General features: G+C 29.2%; 3 protein-coding genes across 3 annotated transcripts; 1 reads left to right on the forward strand and 2 right to left on the reverse strand.

Annotated features, from left to right (window-relative positions):
- Positions 1 to 72: 72 nt before the first annotated feature.
- Positions 73 to 5,133, reverse strand: LOC122634103 (alpha-1,3-mannosyl-glycoprotein 4-beta-N-acetylglucosaminyltransferase B). Its single transcript, XM_043822698.1, has 9 exons — positions 3,878 to 5,133; positions 3,759 to 3,805; positions 3,139 to 3,449; positions 2,895 to 3,025; positions 2,678 to 2,785; positions 2,393 to 2,586; positions 2,198 to 2,334; positions 2,003 to 2,118; positions 73 to 1,904 (listed from the first exon to the last, which is right to left on the reverse strand). The coding sequence occupies exons 1-9, from the start codon at positions 4,409 to 4,411 to the stop codon at positions 1,875 to 1,877; spliced, it is 1,608 nt and encodes a 535-aa protein (XP_043678633.1). The 5' UTR covers positions 4,412 to 5,133; the 3' UTR covers positions 73 to 1,874.
- Positions 5,134 to 6,296: 1,163 nt separating this feature from the next.
- Positions 6,297 to 13,958, forward strand: LOC122634095 (organic cation transporter protein). The gene is made up of 8 exons (XM_043822688.1): positions 6,297 to 7,167; positions 11,224 to 11,407; positions 11,897 to 12,155; positions 12,235 to 12,533; positions 12,607 to 12,719; positions 12,920 to 13,134; positions 13,207 to 13,555; positions 13,619 to 13,958. The coding sequence occupies exons 1-8, from the start codon at positions 6,812 to 6,814 to the stop codon at positions 13,797 to 13,799; spliced, it is 1,956 nt and encodes a 651-aa protein (XP_043678623.1). The 5' UTR covers positions 6,297 to 6,811; the 3' UTR covers positions 13,800 to 13,958.
- Positions 13,959 to 14,439: 481 nt separating this feature from the next.
- Positions 14,440 to 16,505, reverse strand: LOC122634113 (succinate-semialdehyde dehydrogenase [NADP(+)] GabD). Its single transcript, XM_043822709.1, has 2 exons — positions 16,380 to 16,505; positions 14,440 to 16,204 (listed from the first exon to the last, which is right to left on the reverse strand). Exon 2 carries the CDS (start codon positions 16,196 to 16,198, stop codon positions 14,672 to 14,674), a length of 1,527 nt encoding a protein of 508 aa, XP_043678644.1. The 5' UTR covers positions 16,199 to 16,204; positions 16,380 to 16,505; the 3' UTR covers positions 14,440 to 14,671.
- Between the last annotated feature and the right edge of the window lie 25 nt (positions 16,506 to 16,530).

Here is a 16,530-nt window from a genome sequence, read left to right on the forward strand (position 1 = left end):
GTTTCATTGTACTATTGTAAGCTTTTATATTATTATATAATTTTTTAAATATTAGAAAACTTATGCAATGAATAAAAGAAACGATATTGAAGAATTTTATTTAGATTCAAATTGTTCTGACAGTTATTCAATAAATGATAGTGATGCTAGTGAGCTCTTACAGGATATATATAGCAGATTTGCCCATCAATTATTAACACAATAACCTTTTCCAATAAGACTTGTGCTTTCCTATATAAAAACCAGTACTATGATGTAGTAGAATACATATTTGGTAAAATGTTACAAATGCATGGAGTGTTAATCTATGTTATATGTAATAATAATTATAACAATAAGTAACATCAGAGCTATTTATCATTACTGCTTCTTGTTCTATTTTCCTTAAGTCCTGAATAGGGAAAGAACTGTATAAATATTATTATGAAACAGTTTTATAATATTACTGCAAAAACTGTATAATTATTATTATAAAAAAGTTTTAACAAAATACAAGTAAAGTAAAATATTATTTCATTTAGATTTTTGTAAATGCTCTGCTCATAGAACTAATAATATAAAATGTATATTTACATTCATATGTTAATAAATTATACCATACAATAATTAATTATAATTGTTCCTGGACAAAAGTAGTATCAGTGTTATAAAAACAGTATAATGATTAAAATATATCAACTATGCCTTGTATGATACAAGTAGTAAAACTTTAGATAATTTCATATTAATAGACTTTTGTTAATTTCAGTATTTAATTAGTTCGTTTAAAAGTTAAAATGAATCACATTTTGCGTCCAAATCGCGCGCATAAACATGTGTATATATGTTATATATACGCATGCACACGTCATGCATATATATATATATATACACACACACACATATGTACGTATATTTATGAAGAAAAAAGGAAAAAATTAATGTTTTGTCTTCCTTTTTTCTTTGTAGTCATTTCCAAAATAATTTGGCTTATACATTTTTATAAGAAGTTGTATTTTACAAACGAGATTTCAAAGATTTCATGTATCAAAGAAATTATGATTCATAGATTCTTAGGATATAACATCAGTCAGATTCTGTTTTAATTTGTTATTCCTTCTTTTTATTAATCAAATCTTATAAATTTATAGTTTCGAAAGAAAATATAAATGCTTTATCAATATTTATTAATAGGAATTAATATCATTTTTAACTAAAATATTAATATCTCGTTTGTAATAAATGTGAATTATATTTGTTATCACAATACAGTATAAAGTATACCGTAGAATTACTGGTTTCATTATATATAATAACAGTATGTATGTATATATATATATATATATATATAACACACACACACACCTACTATATTTTATATATGTATATACAACATATTTGTAGAATAAATAAAATATATTAAATCATGAACTTAATAAAAATTTTTACGCATAATTACTACATACTGATCCAGCAGGTACATTTTCTAAAAAAATAAATACATCATTCACAAAAGATTTAAAATTATTCTAGTAACAATTAAAAAAAATTTATGCATATACTATGTATAAGTAAGTAGAAATAAAGTTTAATACAGTACCATTTTGCACCGTAGATCACATTTCTTTGTATGTGTTTAATAAATATTTGCTTACTAATATGTAAAATTTTGAACAATAACAAAAATGTACTAAATTAACAATATTTTATATATAAACGTATAAACGAATCATAATACTTTTTCTTGAATTTATCAGTGATCTACTTGGCACATTACACTGTTGAAATAAATCAATGTAATTTAGCAACTATAAAAATTTTAATAACTAAAAAATAGCTCAAGCATTTTAGCCATGCAAATGATACCGAAAATAATGAAATTCTTCACCCAAGGGTCAGCTTGGTTGATCTTCTACTACATGAATCTGTTAAATAATATAAACATTTCTATTAATGAAATTCTCCTAGTAGTTATTCTAGTAATTAAAAGTAAACAAATAGGAAATAGTAATAAAAGCTTTACCTCTGATAAAATAGCCCAATTTTCGCTTTCGCTATGCACAGTCAATCTGAGAACAGATATTCTTCCATACTTTTTGTCTACTGTTCCTTGAGCAATTCCAAGAGCATCAAATTTACCTATTTATTTATACATTTTTCATTAAAAATTGAGATTAAGAAATTTTATATCTTTGATATTAATCATATTGTTACTGACCTACAATAATATAACCATCTTCTGTTATATCATTATTATTTCTATCTACGGATCTAAACATTTCAGGTAATACTTCAACAGTTGTATTGTAAAATCTATCAGACGGATGTTCGGGATTTCCACTTCTAAATAAGTATCTATACCGAAATATATGATCAGTAAATTGATAAAAAATAATTTTAGTAATATATTAACCTTTTTATAAAAATAGAATGTGTAAATGTAAATTTTAGGTGATCTCCTGGTTGCGGTAATAACCCCCAAAAGAATGATTCTCCTTTATACGCTTTTTTTAGTGTATATTGTTTGTAAGGTTTAATTTGAGTTTCCACCATTGCATCAGGATTTTCATGTGCATAGTATAAAGTAATTTTGCCGAATTGTTTATCCTGCAATTTAAATGTAATAATAATTAGAAAACATTTGGATCGCATATATAAAGAGATGCACGTGTATACGTAGTTAAATTGGACAAGATACCTTAAGTTTTTGTACTTTCCCTTTCAATGAAGAATGTGTTCCTATATGTTGAAAAAGTGAAGGCTTATAATGTATCCAGAGTTCTGCTTTAGCCATCTTGCAATGTTTCTACAATATATCAAATGTAAGAGAAAATAATTACAATAAAAAAAAAAAAAAAAACAAAAAAAAAACAGAAAAAATTAAGTTTATTATTTAATACTAAAACTATACTTACACTGTCTTTATCAAGATTGCAAACTTTTGTTGAAATTAAATGATCTAATAGCCAATCTACAGGTTTATCATTATGAAACATTAGAAAAAATTGGATTAACCATGGCAGTTCCACACATTTAAATAATTTTCCTAAACCACAAGAAAATATGGAGAATTCAATGAAGTTATTATTTATATTGTTATCATGTTACTTTCTATTATAAAAGATATAATTAATTTAAATTAAAAGAAATAAAACATACCTATAAATCCCAACTGACAAAAGTCCAATACAAACCAATTCTCTTTTGTGCTAACTTTTTGTAAAGCAAATGATTTCATAGTTGTTATAAAATTTTTTTTAGCTAAAATATCATCTTCTAGTTGTATGTAAAACATTCCTTTTGTCTGAGCATATGACATAAGAAATGCAAAATCCAGATTTTGTTTTGATCTCCAAACCACACGTTGATGATCATCTCCTAAAGTATCTCGCAATTTAGATAACTGTGGATAATATGATGAAGATGGAGATATCACATCAATTACTCCAGTTTCATATTCATTTGGAAATCTAGAATGATTTAATAATAGATAATAAAAAGTATTTTAGTTATTAAGAAAGATTTTAATTTTACGATAATACTTTTAGATTGATCATTTTGTAGATTGATAATAAATGTCTGTTATATTTCCATGCAGCATTAGTAAATGTAATAATCTAAGTATCAAAATATATTTTGTATAAATGTAAGAAGCAATCTACCACTACAATAATCTAATCTAATCTATAATAAAACTGCTATGAAATGGGAGATATACAGACATATCCAATATATGTTCATTCAAATTCAGGTAGATCATGTAAAAAATATAGACTTACTGTACTTCAATTTGCTTTGCAACATAAGTCACATAATCCAAATCTGTCTATAAGAAGAGAACGCATTAACTAAATTAAGACAGAAATAGATTTAAAATAACTTAAATGAATATACTTACTTCAGCTACTAATACTACTATCAAGGTATCAAGTATTTCTGCTGGACTCATACGATCTATTAAATTTTTTAATGTAGCCATTAAATAGCTCTGGACTTCTCTTTTAACAGTTGGTATACCTAATACCATGCTTACTCCAGAACGTCCTTTGCTTTGTAAGAATGCAGGACGCAAACTATTCGGATCATTTAAAAAATGTGGAAGAAAATTGTATATAGATGGTAATTTTATATTTGTTATATTAGATGTACCATTATTGATTAAATATTGAAGATCAGGTAAAATATGATTGCTTTCTACTAGTTGTAGTAATTGATGCGATAATATATTTATTTCTTCCTGGCTACTGATATACTTGGCATGTAAATGTTCAAGCTTTACTTGTAATTCAGCAATATTATTCTGCAGCATTGTTTCTTCGTGTACATCCGACGAGGACAAAAGATTTAAAATGGCACATGGCACTAATACTATTGACAATATGATAATACATCGTCTTCGTACAGAACTCAGAGCTACTATATGAGACATCATTTTTACGTTAAACTACATGATGATTACACTCATAACCTTATACATAGAAGAGTGTCTTTTGTATAGAAATAGCAAATGGTTGAATAGCTTTCATATTAATTTCACTCGCACTGATTTATATAACTGATACAAAATTCTATATATAATAGCTATAGATACATTTCCTCTTTTTATAACCCTACGTTTCTTTAACAGATATTCAAGATGTTTTTATCACGTTTTAAAAAGAAACAAGTAACTATCTTATCAGCACTTGCATGTTTAAACTAAACTTTTTTCTCTATTTTCTTCCTTTTTAAAATTAATAATCAAAAAATCGAAAAATCAATTTTTTATCTAAATCAAGATTAGAGATTATTTGATTAAACTATTGTTATATTTGTGATAATTTTATTTCTGTGTCGATTGGTTATCAGCTTACAGATGATTTTTTCCATACTTATACATCAAGGCGCTTTTCATTCTGCATTTTGCATAGATTTGTATCTAGACCATCTGAAGGTAAAAATATGAGGTTAATCGATCGAACTTTCGTGGAAACTTTTAAAACATTTTCTTTTACGTTTTCATTTCTAATCAAGCGCGGATACATCTACATACATCCATTGGATGTCAACTATACACGGAGTTCTTCTCTCATAAGAACAGGAAGAACCTAGCTTTTATGTACGTACCGGAACTATACAATAAATTTGATAAAAAAAGTAATGAATTTCCTTAAAGAGATCTACAAGGATTGGATGATCATGTTTTTACCACTAAAAATATTCCTAATTATGACATATCGATAAGATATATCGAACTACGATGAAAATAGGAAATAATCAAAGCATTGCGTATCCGGAATAAGCACTCAAATCAGTGTATGGATATTTGAAAATACCGCCTTTTTTTTGCGGCAAATCCAATCCTTGTTTTTTTCTTTCTTTAATTTTCCACTTTGATCAAATAACTCTTACAAAGTTTACATAAACAAAATAAAGACATTTTCAATTTATTAAGGATATTATATTTATTCAAATATTTCATTTTTTAGATCAATGATAATAAATGTTTCTACTTATAAATAAATATTTTCGGTAAGTCGTTAGATGATGGGAGGAAGGAGATAAGTGTTAATGATTATCAAAAGAAATATAAAAATTATAATACGTTTTTTCGGAATCCTTCAAAGGATGTTGAATGTTTAAGGAAGACGATATTTTACATTAAGCAATTGTATTATTATCGTAATGCAATAAAGTATACCACATACCAAGGTGACGTAGTATATATATGCATAAGCGAATCGATCGTAATTCCGGTATATACGAATGGTTAGTCGATTAATCTAGATAGGAAAATGTTAAAGGTACGTTGTATAGATTACTATAGCAACTTATTTATTATATTAAAGCTATCTTGTTTTTTATTAGAGAATCAGCCAAAGGTATCGAGAGATCAAATCACTCTCTATCTACTTAATAAATTGTTACTTGTCAATATCGTAAAATAACATGATTCTAGGAATGTTCAGATCAACTTAGAATTTAAATAGAATCAATTCAAATTCATTAGAATGTTTTATATTTACAATTTACTTGATACATACCTGGATATTCAAATGAGGGAATAAATATTTATTGTAATTTTTAGATATTTATTGTCACTTTTGGATTTATCAGATTATATTGAAGATAAAATGATGAATCTAGTATGAAAAAAAAAAACAATATGAAAATCAACGGCAAGGACAATCACCGCAAATTGCATTGCGTTCAATGTCGTTTAGTGAATATTGAATTCTATTTTTTGCCAAGTAGTGAGAGCAAAAGCATGAGGGGAGAGAGAAAAAGAGAGAGAGAGAGAAAGAGTGGGGAAGGATAAACTCCCGGTCGATAGCTATATAGGCAGCCTAAGGAGCAAACGTTTCAGTGATGATGTCTCTTCTGTCAGGATTTACCCGTTTTTGATGACAACACGGGATAGCCTGACTCGGTTGCGACGTAATCCCTTTTTCAAATGTCCGATTGTCACATGAACGTGCTTGTAGTTAAAATTTTCGTATAGACGTCCTAATTTCCGATCTATTTATTAAAAGATTATATGATAAATTTCTGATACAAATCATTATTACGTTAAAAATCTTAAGATTTGAGATAAATTGTTGATAGTGGTTATTAAATGATAAGAATTGTTGTCTCTCTCTCTTAATTTGTGATTACGAGTACATTCAAGTGACATAGATAATAATACAAGAAAATTATCTTATAATAGCGGAAGATAAAGTGATTTCGTTGAAGTGTCAAGAGTGTTCTTTTTATTTTAATGGATTTAGTTTAATGACGTATTTGATAGTTACGATAAATCTTTAATTTTTTAAAGACACTGATTTATCGATAGAAGTTTCATTTTACGAATATGTCGCCCCAGCAAGAAAAACTTGCTACATCAACTGATTTAGATTTAACGGATCATGCCTGTGATACTTTATCTCGAACTTCAAATTCTACTGATAAACACGCGAATCGTAAGAACTCTTCGAAGGATCTTAAAAATCAACTTGCTAATGGAAAGGATGCAAAGGATATGGATTTCGATGATCTTCTGCCTTACGTCGGAGAGTTTGGATTGTATCAGAAGATTCTCTTCGTTATGATGATACCTTTTGCCTCATTCGTCGCTTGGGTATATTTCTCTCAAATTTTTCTTACTTTAGTACCGGAAGGACATTGGTGCTGGGTACCAGAGTTAGAAAATCTTACCGCCGAAGAAAGGTGAACACCACTAATATAAATTTATTCTTTTTTCACATCATAACATAAATCATTTTGAAGAAACAATATTGATCTCGTTTCTCGAAGCGTTATTCCGTATCTAATAAATAATAAAGTCGGACATTTTAGAAAGCTGCTAAGGATACATGAATCATTACGACAAAGCGCGAACAAATCTTTGAAATCGTGCCAGAAATCCATGCTTCTACGTGCTGTTGCACCGGCAAATTGCGCCATCGGTCATTATCGATAGTTTGCGTGAAGCATATATTTCTGTGATATCTTTCTTGACATTTCGGTTTCTCTCATAATTCTATAAGAAACATTCAAAAAAAACATCACATTTAATTTCATCTAAAAATATATTTCTTCTTTTTCTTCTTTTTTTCCGACAAGCTTTTAATCGTTGACGATCGTTATTTATCTGATAATAGGCACAAACATAATTAATCTAAATATAATAAAAACGAAAGTATGAAATAAAATGACAAAAATCTTTGCTTTGGATTTATTATCATTGATAATGAATATTAAGTGATAAAATAAACATAAAATTCTTTATCGTTTCCAATAATAATTGAGATGAAATTATTTTTTGGAAATTTTTATTCACAATTTTTAAATACTTCAGAGAGAGAGAGAGAGAGAGAGAGAGAGAATAAGAAAGATAGAGATCAGGAATCTCGAACGGAAAGGCTAGATAATGAAAGATATTGATGAGAGATTTTCGCGGAAAGCAACAATAGATCGAACGTGAATAATTTCCCACGATTAACAAGATAGGGATAAACTGAATTAATTGTTCTAACACGATCAATACTTTACGTATACAAAAAAAGAAAATTAAAAAGAAAATAGAGAGAGAAAGAGAGAGAAAGAGTTTGTCCTCGTCTTTGTTGTCAAGGGCTAACGGTAAACTAAAAATAAATTTCCAATGTGGTTTTATTATATATGCATCTCACTAAAAAATTCTAATAAAATATTAAAACTGAAAAATGCATCATTTTACGTATGTACTAAATGTAATGCAACAATGGGATCGTTTATTTAACTCGAATATCTTTTCCGATATCTCTTTTACCTATGATACATACGCTATACGTGCAAATATGTGCATGCATAACGTTGATTATAAACTGATAAAATCGATAAGGTTACGGTACAAGGCGTATCACAGAATGCGTTGAGATGTATAGTATATATTCTATTAAAGAGTATCTTCTCTCGATATTCTCTCGATAAATATATCGCGGTGTATCAATTTATTGCGTCGTTAACAAAATAAGAACTAGATCTATCGTTATCACAATATTCAAAAAGATAAAAAGATCTTCATTTTGTCATTTAAGTATTAGCGCGATGATAATTGGAACATAATCGAAAATATAACTATAATTGATTTATGAATAATGTTACATCGATCGATCGATGTAAGATTTTCTATTTTATTATTTTTATCATTAAGATATTCATTTCCTCATCAACGGGATAAAAAGGTGAATTCTATTCAAGAATCAAGTGGCTGTCTGGATAGATAATTGTTGTATTTGACGTCAAACTTTGCCGTGTTCTATTTCGATGAAACTCATAGAAAAAATATTATAATCGTTTCATTCGCGTGTAACTTCAATGAGCATAATATTTCTTTTTTAAATCTAACAAAAGTATGTATGCGAAAAAAATCTATCGACGAGTCAATAAATATATCAGAATGATCTACAACTGATCGTGAGTGTATCGATCGATCTATCGATGGAAAAAAAAAGAAAGAAAAGAGAAAAAAAAAAGAAAATTGATTAGACTTAATCTCTTGTATTTTTCGTTTTCTACTAATCACTTTCAATAATAATGAATCAGCTAGACGTTCTTTGACACTTAATCGTCTAAACATTTAACATAGAAACTTTTTCTATCGTCGATTCATATTTAATCATACTTGGTCAAAGGATTAGCATCCAATTAAGTAACCACTCCGTATAACAACATATACATGCTTTCGTTCTTCCGTCTTTGCTCAATAACTTCTTTTCAATCTCTATCGATAAATCACTTGATAACGAGTTTGCCATACTTTTTCTTTATTTAAAATGTCTTTGTATCTGTCTTTTTTTATTTCAAAGTATTAAATCCAAAGGTCGTAGTCATGCACAATGACGTAAAAGTAATAAACAAATAGTGTGACGCAATATAGCAATAAGTTTCGAGAATTATGAAACACAACTTCCTATTATTTTACTCGTGTTAATTATTAAATGATTTCCAAGAGAATAATTGAAAAACATTCGAACTTGATAATTATCTATAATAAATCTATGCAGAGAGATTTTTTATTTTTAGAACAAACATGTAACCTGATATGGTTCTTAAAAAATCTTTTTCTATCTATCTCTCTTCGTTTTCTTCTTCTTTTTTTTTTTTTTTATATATCGACATTCTTTTGAACTTTTTACACCCCGACGAACATCCATTACTACGCCGGTGGAAACGGGAAAGTATCTATTAAAGGTACGACACCTGCGCGTTCGACCATAGAAAGTGTCGAAACACATTGTCGAGGCCTTCACTGGCTATAATTCCATTGACCTCGCTTTAACTCCATGTTAACTAACAAGCTGGATGCAAGTTTTCCACAAAATTTTTTATCTTACAATACGAATAACTTGTTCATTGGATAATAACGTTTATTTGCACTTGCAATCTACTTCTTTATTTTTATTATCTCACAATATATATAAGTATGTGCATGTACCTATGTATGTACGTATATATCGAATGTGTTATCGCGAAATTTTTTTAATAAGATAAAATATCCTTTTCTAATAATCTTTAATTAGTTTGTTTTCTTGTATCCGTTAATTTTCACAATGATATCGAGTATAAATGTAACATAATATGATGTTTAATGCGAGAATCGCGGTCGCAGCAGAACGATTCGCAGGAATGTAATGATCTTGTGTAACATTTGTTGCGCAAATCGAGCGATCGATCCATCGATCTTTTGCCTCATAGTATTAAACAATTTTCAAAAAATAAGTTAAGAAAATTTGCAAGCACATGTGAAAAGAATTGGTAAACCACGGTGTACGTACATAATATATTTATACGTATTTACAAACGTAAAAACAAAAACGAATGAATTATGCAACGAACTGGAAATTTCTGACGAATCTGTTGATTAAAAAGAATACAGTCACAATGACGTAGTGACAAATACATTGTTTCAAGAAATCTTGTAATTTTCCATTCTTTTAATAAGAGATTATATCTTTACGTTTTCACAAAAATTCTCATATCATATAACATATCAGAGTGTACGGGAAAATAACAAGTCAAATTCCCCGTTCTTATACGGATATACACGCAACAATGATATACAATGATGATATCCAATAATGAAACGATACACGAAACAAGTGAATATGTACTTTTAAACGATCGAACGATCTGTTAATTTCCATTCAATTATTTATTCTCTTTCTGATGTTATTTTCATTCTGTTCGAATAAATTCATTAGATCCTAAATCTTAATTACGAATTCCTTTATGTCTACACACATATAGGATAGAAACCGGTAATGATCCTATTAAAATTTATCGAAAACAATCTATATTTTTTTAAATCGTTGAGTTTACGTGTAATATAACACGTTTTATTATAAATATATGTATATCGAGTTTCTAATCTATAGGATATTTACAGATTTTTAATGAATTGAACAAAAGTGAACAAATATTTAATTATCTTCAAACAAAAGGAAAAAAAAGGCGTGCTTCCTATATAACATCATAGTCTGAGAATACTTTTGATATATAAAAAGATAGTACAAATTGCAAAATATCCTTGTATAATATGGTATAAAAATTGCACAAACAATTGCAAAACAATATACTTGGTTAAACATACTTTTACCAAGTATTCCACAAAGCAAAGAAGATACGTAGAAAATAGTATAATACACTGATTGGTTCGATGAATAATATATGAATTATAGGAAGTTTGCTTCCATATCATATTATATGACCTCATTAAGACAGAAATTTATTTGATACTTTCAGAATCGCAATAGCAATACCATTTGAAGGCGAAGGCTATTCAAAATGTATCATGTACGATACCAATTACACTGAGATCCTGTCGAACGGCATAAAAGTCAGCAATTCAACATGGTCAACAAAGAAGTGTCAGCATGGTTGGGAATTTAACTACACGGACATTCCCTATTCAACTATAGCAACCGAGGTTAGATATTTCAAAGATATTAACTAGAAGATTGATGCCGATCGACGTAAGCAATCTTTTTCCTTTTTTTTTTTTACCCTTCGGCATACGCGGAACATTTAGAAAGCTGCCATGACCATCCATGGAATGTAATTAACATAATCAAGGGCGCTTTTGACATCATAGATATCTCAATGACCATGTAGAACTCCTTCGAGAGATTGAAAGAATTAAAAAGTATACAAGGATATTAAAGTAGACAAATACTTGATCTATTAGAAAGTGATTATTTGCTAAAAAAAAGTTTTTTGATTTACAAATAATCAATGTTTTTTTGATATAAATCATTTCTTTAAACTCTGCAATTTTACAAATTTTTTTCGTCACATATGGTTCATTCTCTATTCTATAAATTATATTGAATATAATACTGTAGTAAGATATTTTCAGTATAATTTATAATATAAAAATATTCATTGTTTTTCATTTTTAATATATTTTTTATTATAGTTAGAATGGGTTTGTGACGACAGTGCTTTACCAAATACAGCCCAGAGCATTTTCTTCGTTGGCGCCATTTTTGGTGGATTGATATTTGGATGGATCGCCGATCGATTTGGACGAGTACCAGCGTTAGTTGGAGCAAATATTACTGGCTTTTTATCAGGCATTGCCACGGTTTTTGCCAGAAATTTCTGGGAATTCTCCGTATGTCGTTTCTTCTTTGGTTTTGCTTTCGACAATTGTTTTACAATGATGTATATATTAGGTAAGTAATTATAATCGTTTAGAAAAAAAAAATCCTAATTACTTTTATCTTACACCTAATCTTTTTTTTTATACTATAGTCTTGGAATATGTTGGACCAAAATGGCGTACCTTCGTTGCTAACATGTCGATAGCGATTTTCTTTACTTTTGCATCTTGCATCTTACCTTGGATCGCTTATTTCTTGGCTAACTGGAGACTGACATGCTTGGCAACGTCTGTTCCCTTAATTTTAGCTGTAATATCACCATGGTTAATACCGGAAAGTGCAAGGTGGTTGGTCAGTCAAGGAAAAATAGATAAAGCCATAGGGATCTTGAGAAAATTCGAAAGGATTAATGGTACCAAGGTTCCTGATGAAATTTACAAACAATTCCAAGTATGATTTTTATTTTATTTTAAAATTCATATCGAAAGATCTGAATGTATTCTTATATATTCGCCATTTGTAGGAAACCTGTGCTAAAATACGTAAAGAAGAGGAAGCCGACAAATCTTATTCCGTGTTGGATCTATTTAAAAGTCCACGGCTACGTAAAATTACAATCCTCTTCATTGTGATTTGGTAAGATCGTCAAAAAGACCTAGAATTCATTTTAAATGGTTAAATTTCGATTCCCAAAGCGAATAATTTGAAATAATTCGAGCAATAACTTCGAATTCTCATATGTATCTTTTAACAATCTTTGGATAATTACAGAATTCTACTTCGCTCGGCGAATTATATGTAGAATGACGTTATATTTGTCGAATCTTTGATCGAAGGATGGCGATCTCTCTGGTCTTCGATGGTCATGTGAGGAACGTCGACAATCTCGGTCTAAACGTTTTCATCACGTTCACCGTTGCTGCAGCAACCGAATTACCAGCTGATACTTTCTTGACACTGGTCCTTGACAGATGGGGTAGAAGATGGTTAGCCTGTGGTTCGATGGTGATATCTGGAATCTTCAGTATCTGGGCTTGCGCTATTTCAAACAGTGAGTTATATTTTTATGACTTTCATTTATATATTTTTTCAATTATCAATTCGTTTTTTTCTTTTCTTTCAGATATTTACTCCGCTACTCTCGCTATATGTGGAAGATTTTGGGTAAACATCTCCTACAATATAGGTTTGCAATATGCAGCTGAAGTTTTGCCAACTGTAGTACGTGCTCAAGGAGTCGCTCTAATTCACATAATGGGATACGTCGCTAGCATCTTGGCACCCTTTGTAGTTTATTTGAATATCATTTCTTCGATCCTTCCGTTATTACTCTTAGGTATCTTTGGAATTATAGGAGGTCTTTTGACTCTCTTCCTCCCAGAAACATTAGACAAAGATCTGCCACAGACTTTAGAGGATGGTGAGAATTTTGGTTTGAACCAAAAAATGTGGGACGTACCTTGTTTCTCGAAGTAAGTATTCAGTGAATGTTGATAATATATTTTTTTATTAATTTTTCTTTCTTTTTGTTCTAGAAAATTGCAAGACAAAGAACCCCCGGCGCCTGAAATATTCCGATCATTTGGCAGATCTAGCGCGAGAATTTCGATGAGAGCATCTCTTCGTGGCGAAGTGATGCGAAGTAATCTAATTCATAGATCTAGCATGAAATCACAAAAAAATACAAGTCCAACAGTGGAAATGGCAAAGTTATAGCGTACAAAGTCAATGTCTTTCGTTTAACTCTCAAAATTGTGATACCGAAAATTATTGAAGTTATTTTAAAGCTTCGATAACATCGGCCAAAAAAACGCATCAAGTAATACGAAATGACATTTGTGAAAAATTGACAAGTATAAACGTAAGAGTTTTAGACAAAAAAAAATATCCATCGAGAACTAAAAAAATTTGATAAATAAATGTATTATAAGTATATACTTCATATATACTATATATATGTATATATATATATATATATTTATTTATTCATTTATATTCACACATCATGAAATCGTTACATCATCATTCATTTATCATTAATAAAATTTATTGTTCTTAATTTATTATTCAAGTATTTAGTACATAATCAGTAAAAAATATTTTAAAATATTTCATTAAATAACAAGTAGTACGTATATACACTATCAATCGAAATTAAATCGTACTACAGGATATTATCACATTATTCATTTCATTATAAAAAAGGAATACTCATTAGGTGTATTATGCTAAATAAATCACAAGATTGTTATAATATCATTATACAATCATTAGTATTTGAATACATATCAGTACTTTTAAATAAAAATCAAGAAATTAATATAACTCGTCGTTCAATTTACTGTTGATATAAAAAAAATATTATAATATACTAGTACTAAATAATGTAATAGTATCTAAACCAACTAATTATTTGTACATTACTTATTAATCTCATTATAAGAATATACTACATATAAGCTAATAGTAACTATTTGTGTATATTTTTATGGAAGCCCTCAGGATATATTTAAAATTTTACTTCTAAAGTAAACTTACTCTATTTTCATAGTATTGATTATATCTGCTTAATGTTAACTATTTAGTAGTTAATACCTTAAATTTCCTATACACACATATTTAATATCAATAAAATCATCAATGCCATGACTAGATCCTTCCCTTCCTAATCCTGATTCCTTTATACCTCCAAATGCAGCTTCTGTGGACGAAATTAATCCTTCATTTACACCCACCATACCGACTTCCATCTTCCTTGCTACTCTAAACACTTGTGATATATCTTGCGAATAAAAATATCCAGCTAATCCCACAGGAGTATCATTAGCTTCTTTCAAAACATCTTCCTCATTATGGAATTTATTAATAACAGCCACAGGACCAAATATTTCTTTATTATATATTTTCATATCTTTAGTAACATCTGTGAGCAATGTAGGAGCATAAAATAAAGGACCCAACTCAGGTAATGGTTTTCCACCGCAATGTACTTTAGCTCCCTTACAGATTGCATCTTGAACTAGGTCATCTACCATTTGGAGTTGACTATCCTTAACAAGAGGTCCATGAGTAATACCTTCTTTACTACCATCACCCATCTTAATCTCACTATTAATTTTAACCAAATATTTTTCAATAAACTTATCAAATATTTCTGCTTGTACAAAAAATCTGTTGGCAGAAACACAAGTCTGACCTGTGTTACGGAACTTGCTAGCCATTGCTCCTGTTACAGCTGCATCCAGATCAGCAGAATTAAAAACAATATATGGTGCATTACCTCCAAGTTCAAGACTAAGACGCTTCATGGTTCCTGCACACTGTTGATATAAAATTTTTCCAATGTTTGTAGACCCAGTAAATGAAAGAACTCTTATTGCAGGATTATCACAAAGTTCCTTGCCAACTGCAGCAGAATTTTTTGTACTTGTTGTAATTACATTAAAAGTACCAGCAGGAAAACCTGCTTTTTCTGCAAGATCAGCTAGTGCTAGTGCAGTGAGTGGTGTATCCTCAGATGGTTTAACGACGCAAGTACATCCAGCCGCAAGAGCGGCACCCGCTTTTCGGGTAATCATTGCATGAGGAAAATTCCATGGTGTAATTAAAGCAGATACTCCAACTGGTTGTTTTAATAAAAGTAATTCTCTATTAAGTAGTGGAGCTTGAAGAACTTCTCCATTAACACGTCTTGCTTCTTCAGAAAACCATTCAATAAAAGAATTTCCATATTTAATTTCTCCTCTAGATTCTGCCAATGATTTACCATTTTCTTTAGTCAAAATTTTAGCTAAATCTTCTGAATGTTTAACCATAAGATTATACCAGTTCCTTAGTAAATCACTTCTCTCTTTTGCTGTTGTAAGTTTGAATGTTTCAAATGCTTTAGATGCTGCATTAATAGCTGCTCGAGTATCTTCTGGATTCATATCAGGAACATTTTTAATGACAGATTTATTAACCGGATTTAAAACAGGAAATGTCTGACAACTGTTTGCTCCTAACCACTTGCCATCAATATAAGCCAGATCTCTTAATAAATGTAATCCACGGCTGGCAATAGTTACATGCAACTTTATTCCTTCTTTTAATGACTGCATGGTAATAACAGCCATTTTAACCTGTTAAAAATATAAAAACTTTTATATATATAATAAAAAAATACTTGCAAAAGCAATATCAACATATTCTAAGAAACAATTATTCTAGATTATTTATAAACTTGCATATAATAAATGACATGAAATCTATATAGTTATAGTACTGTAGTTACATAGTATTATCAATATCACTTACTTGTTAGTCAAATAAATAACTATTTAACAATTTTTTATATTTGAATCCTAATAATATGTCGATAGCGTGATCTTTTATAAGTGATTGTTTCTACACAGTAGAAGGACTACGTCAACGTTTAAATGTCCTATATCAATTGTGAATATTAACG

This window comes from Vespula pensylvanica, chromosome 1 (assembly GCF_014466175.1).
Source record: "Vespula pensylvanica isolate Volc-1 chromosome 1, ASM1446617v1, whole genome shotgun sequence".
In the NCBI taxonomy this organism is placed as follows: Eukaryota; Metazoa; Arthropoda; class Insecta; order Hymenoptera; family Vespidae; genus Vespula; species Vespula pensylvanica.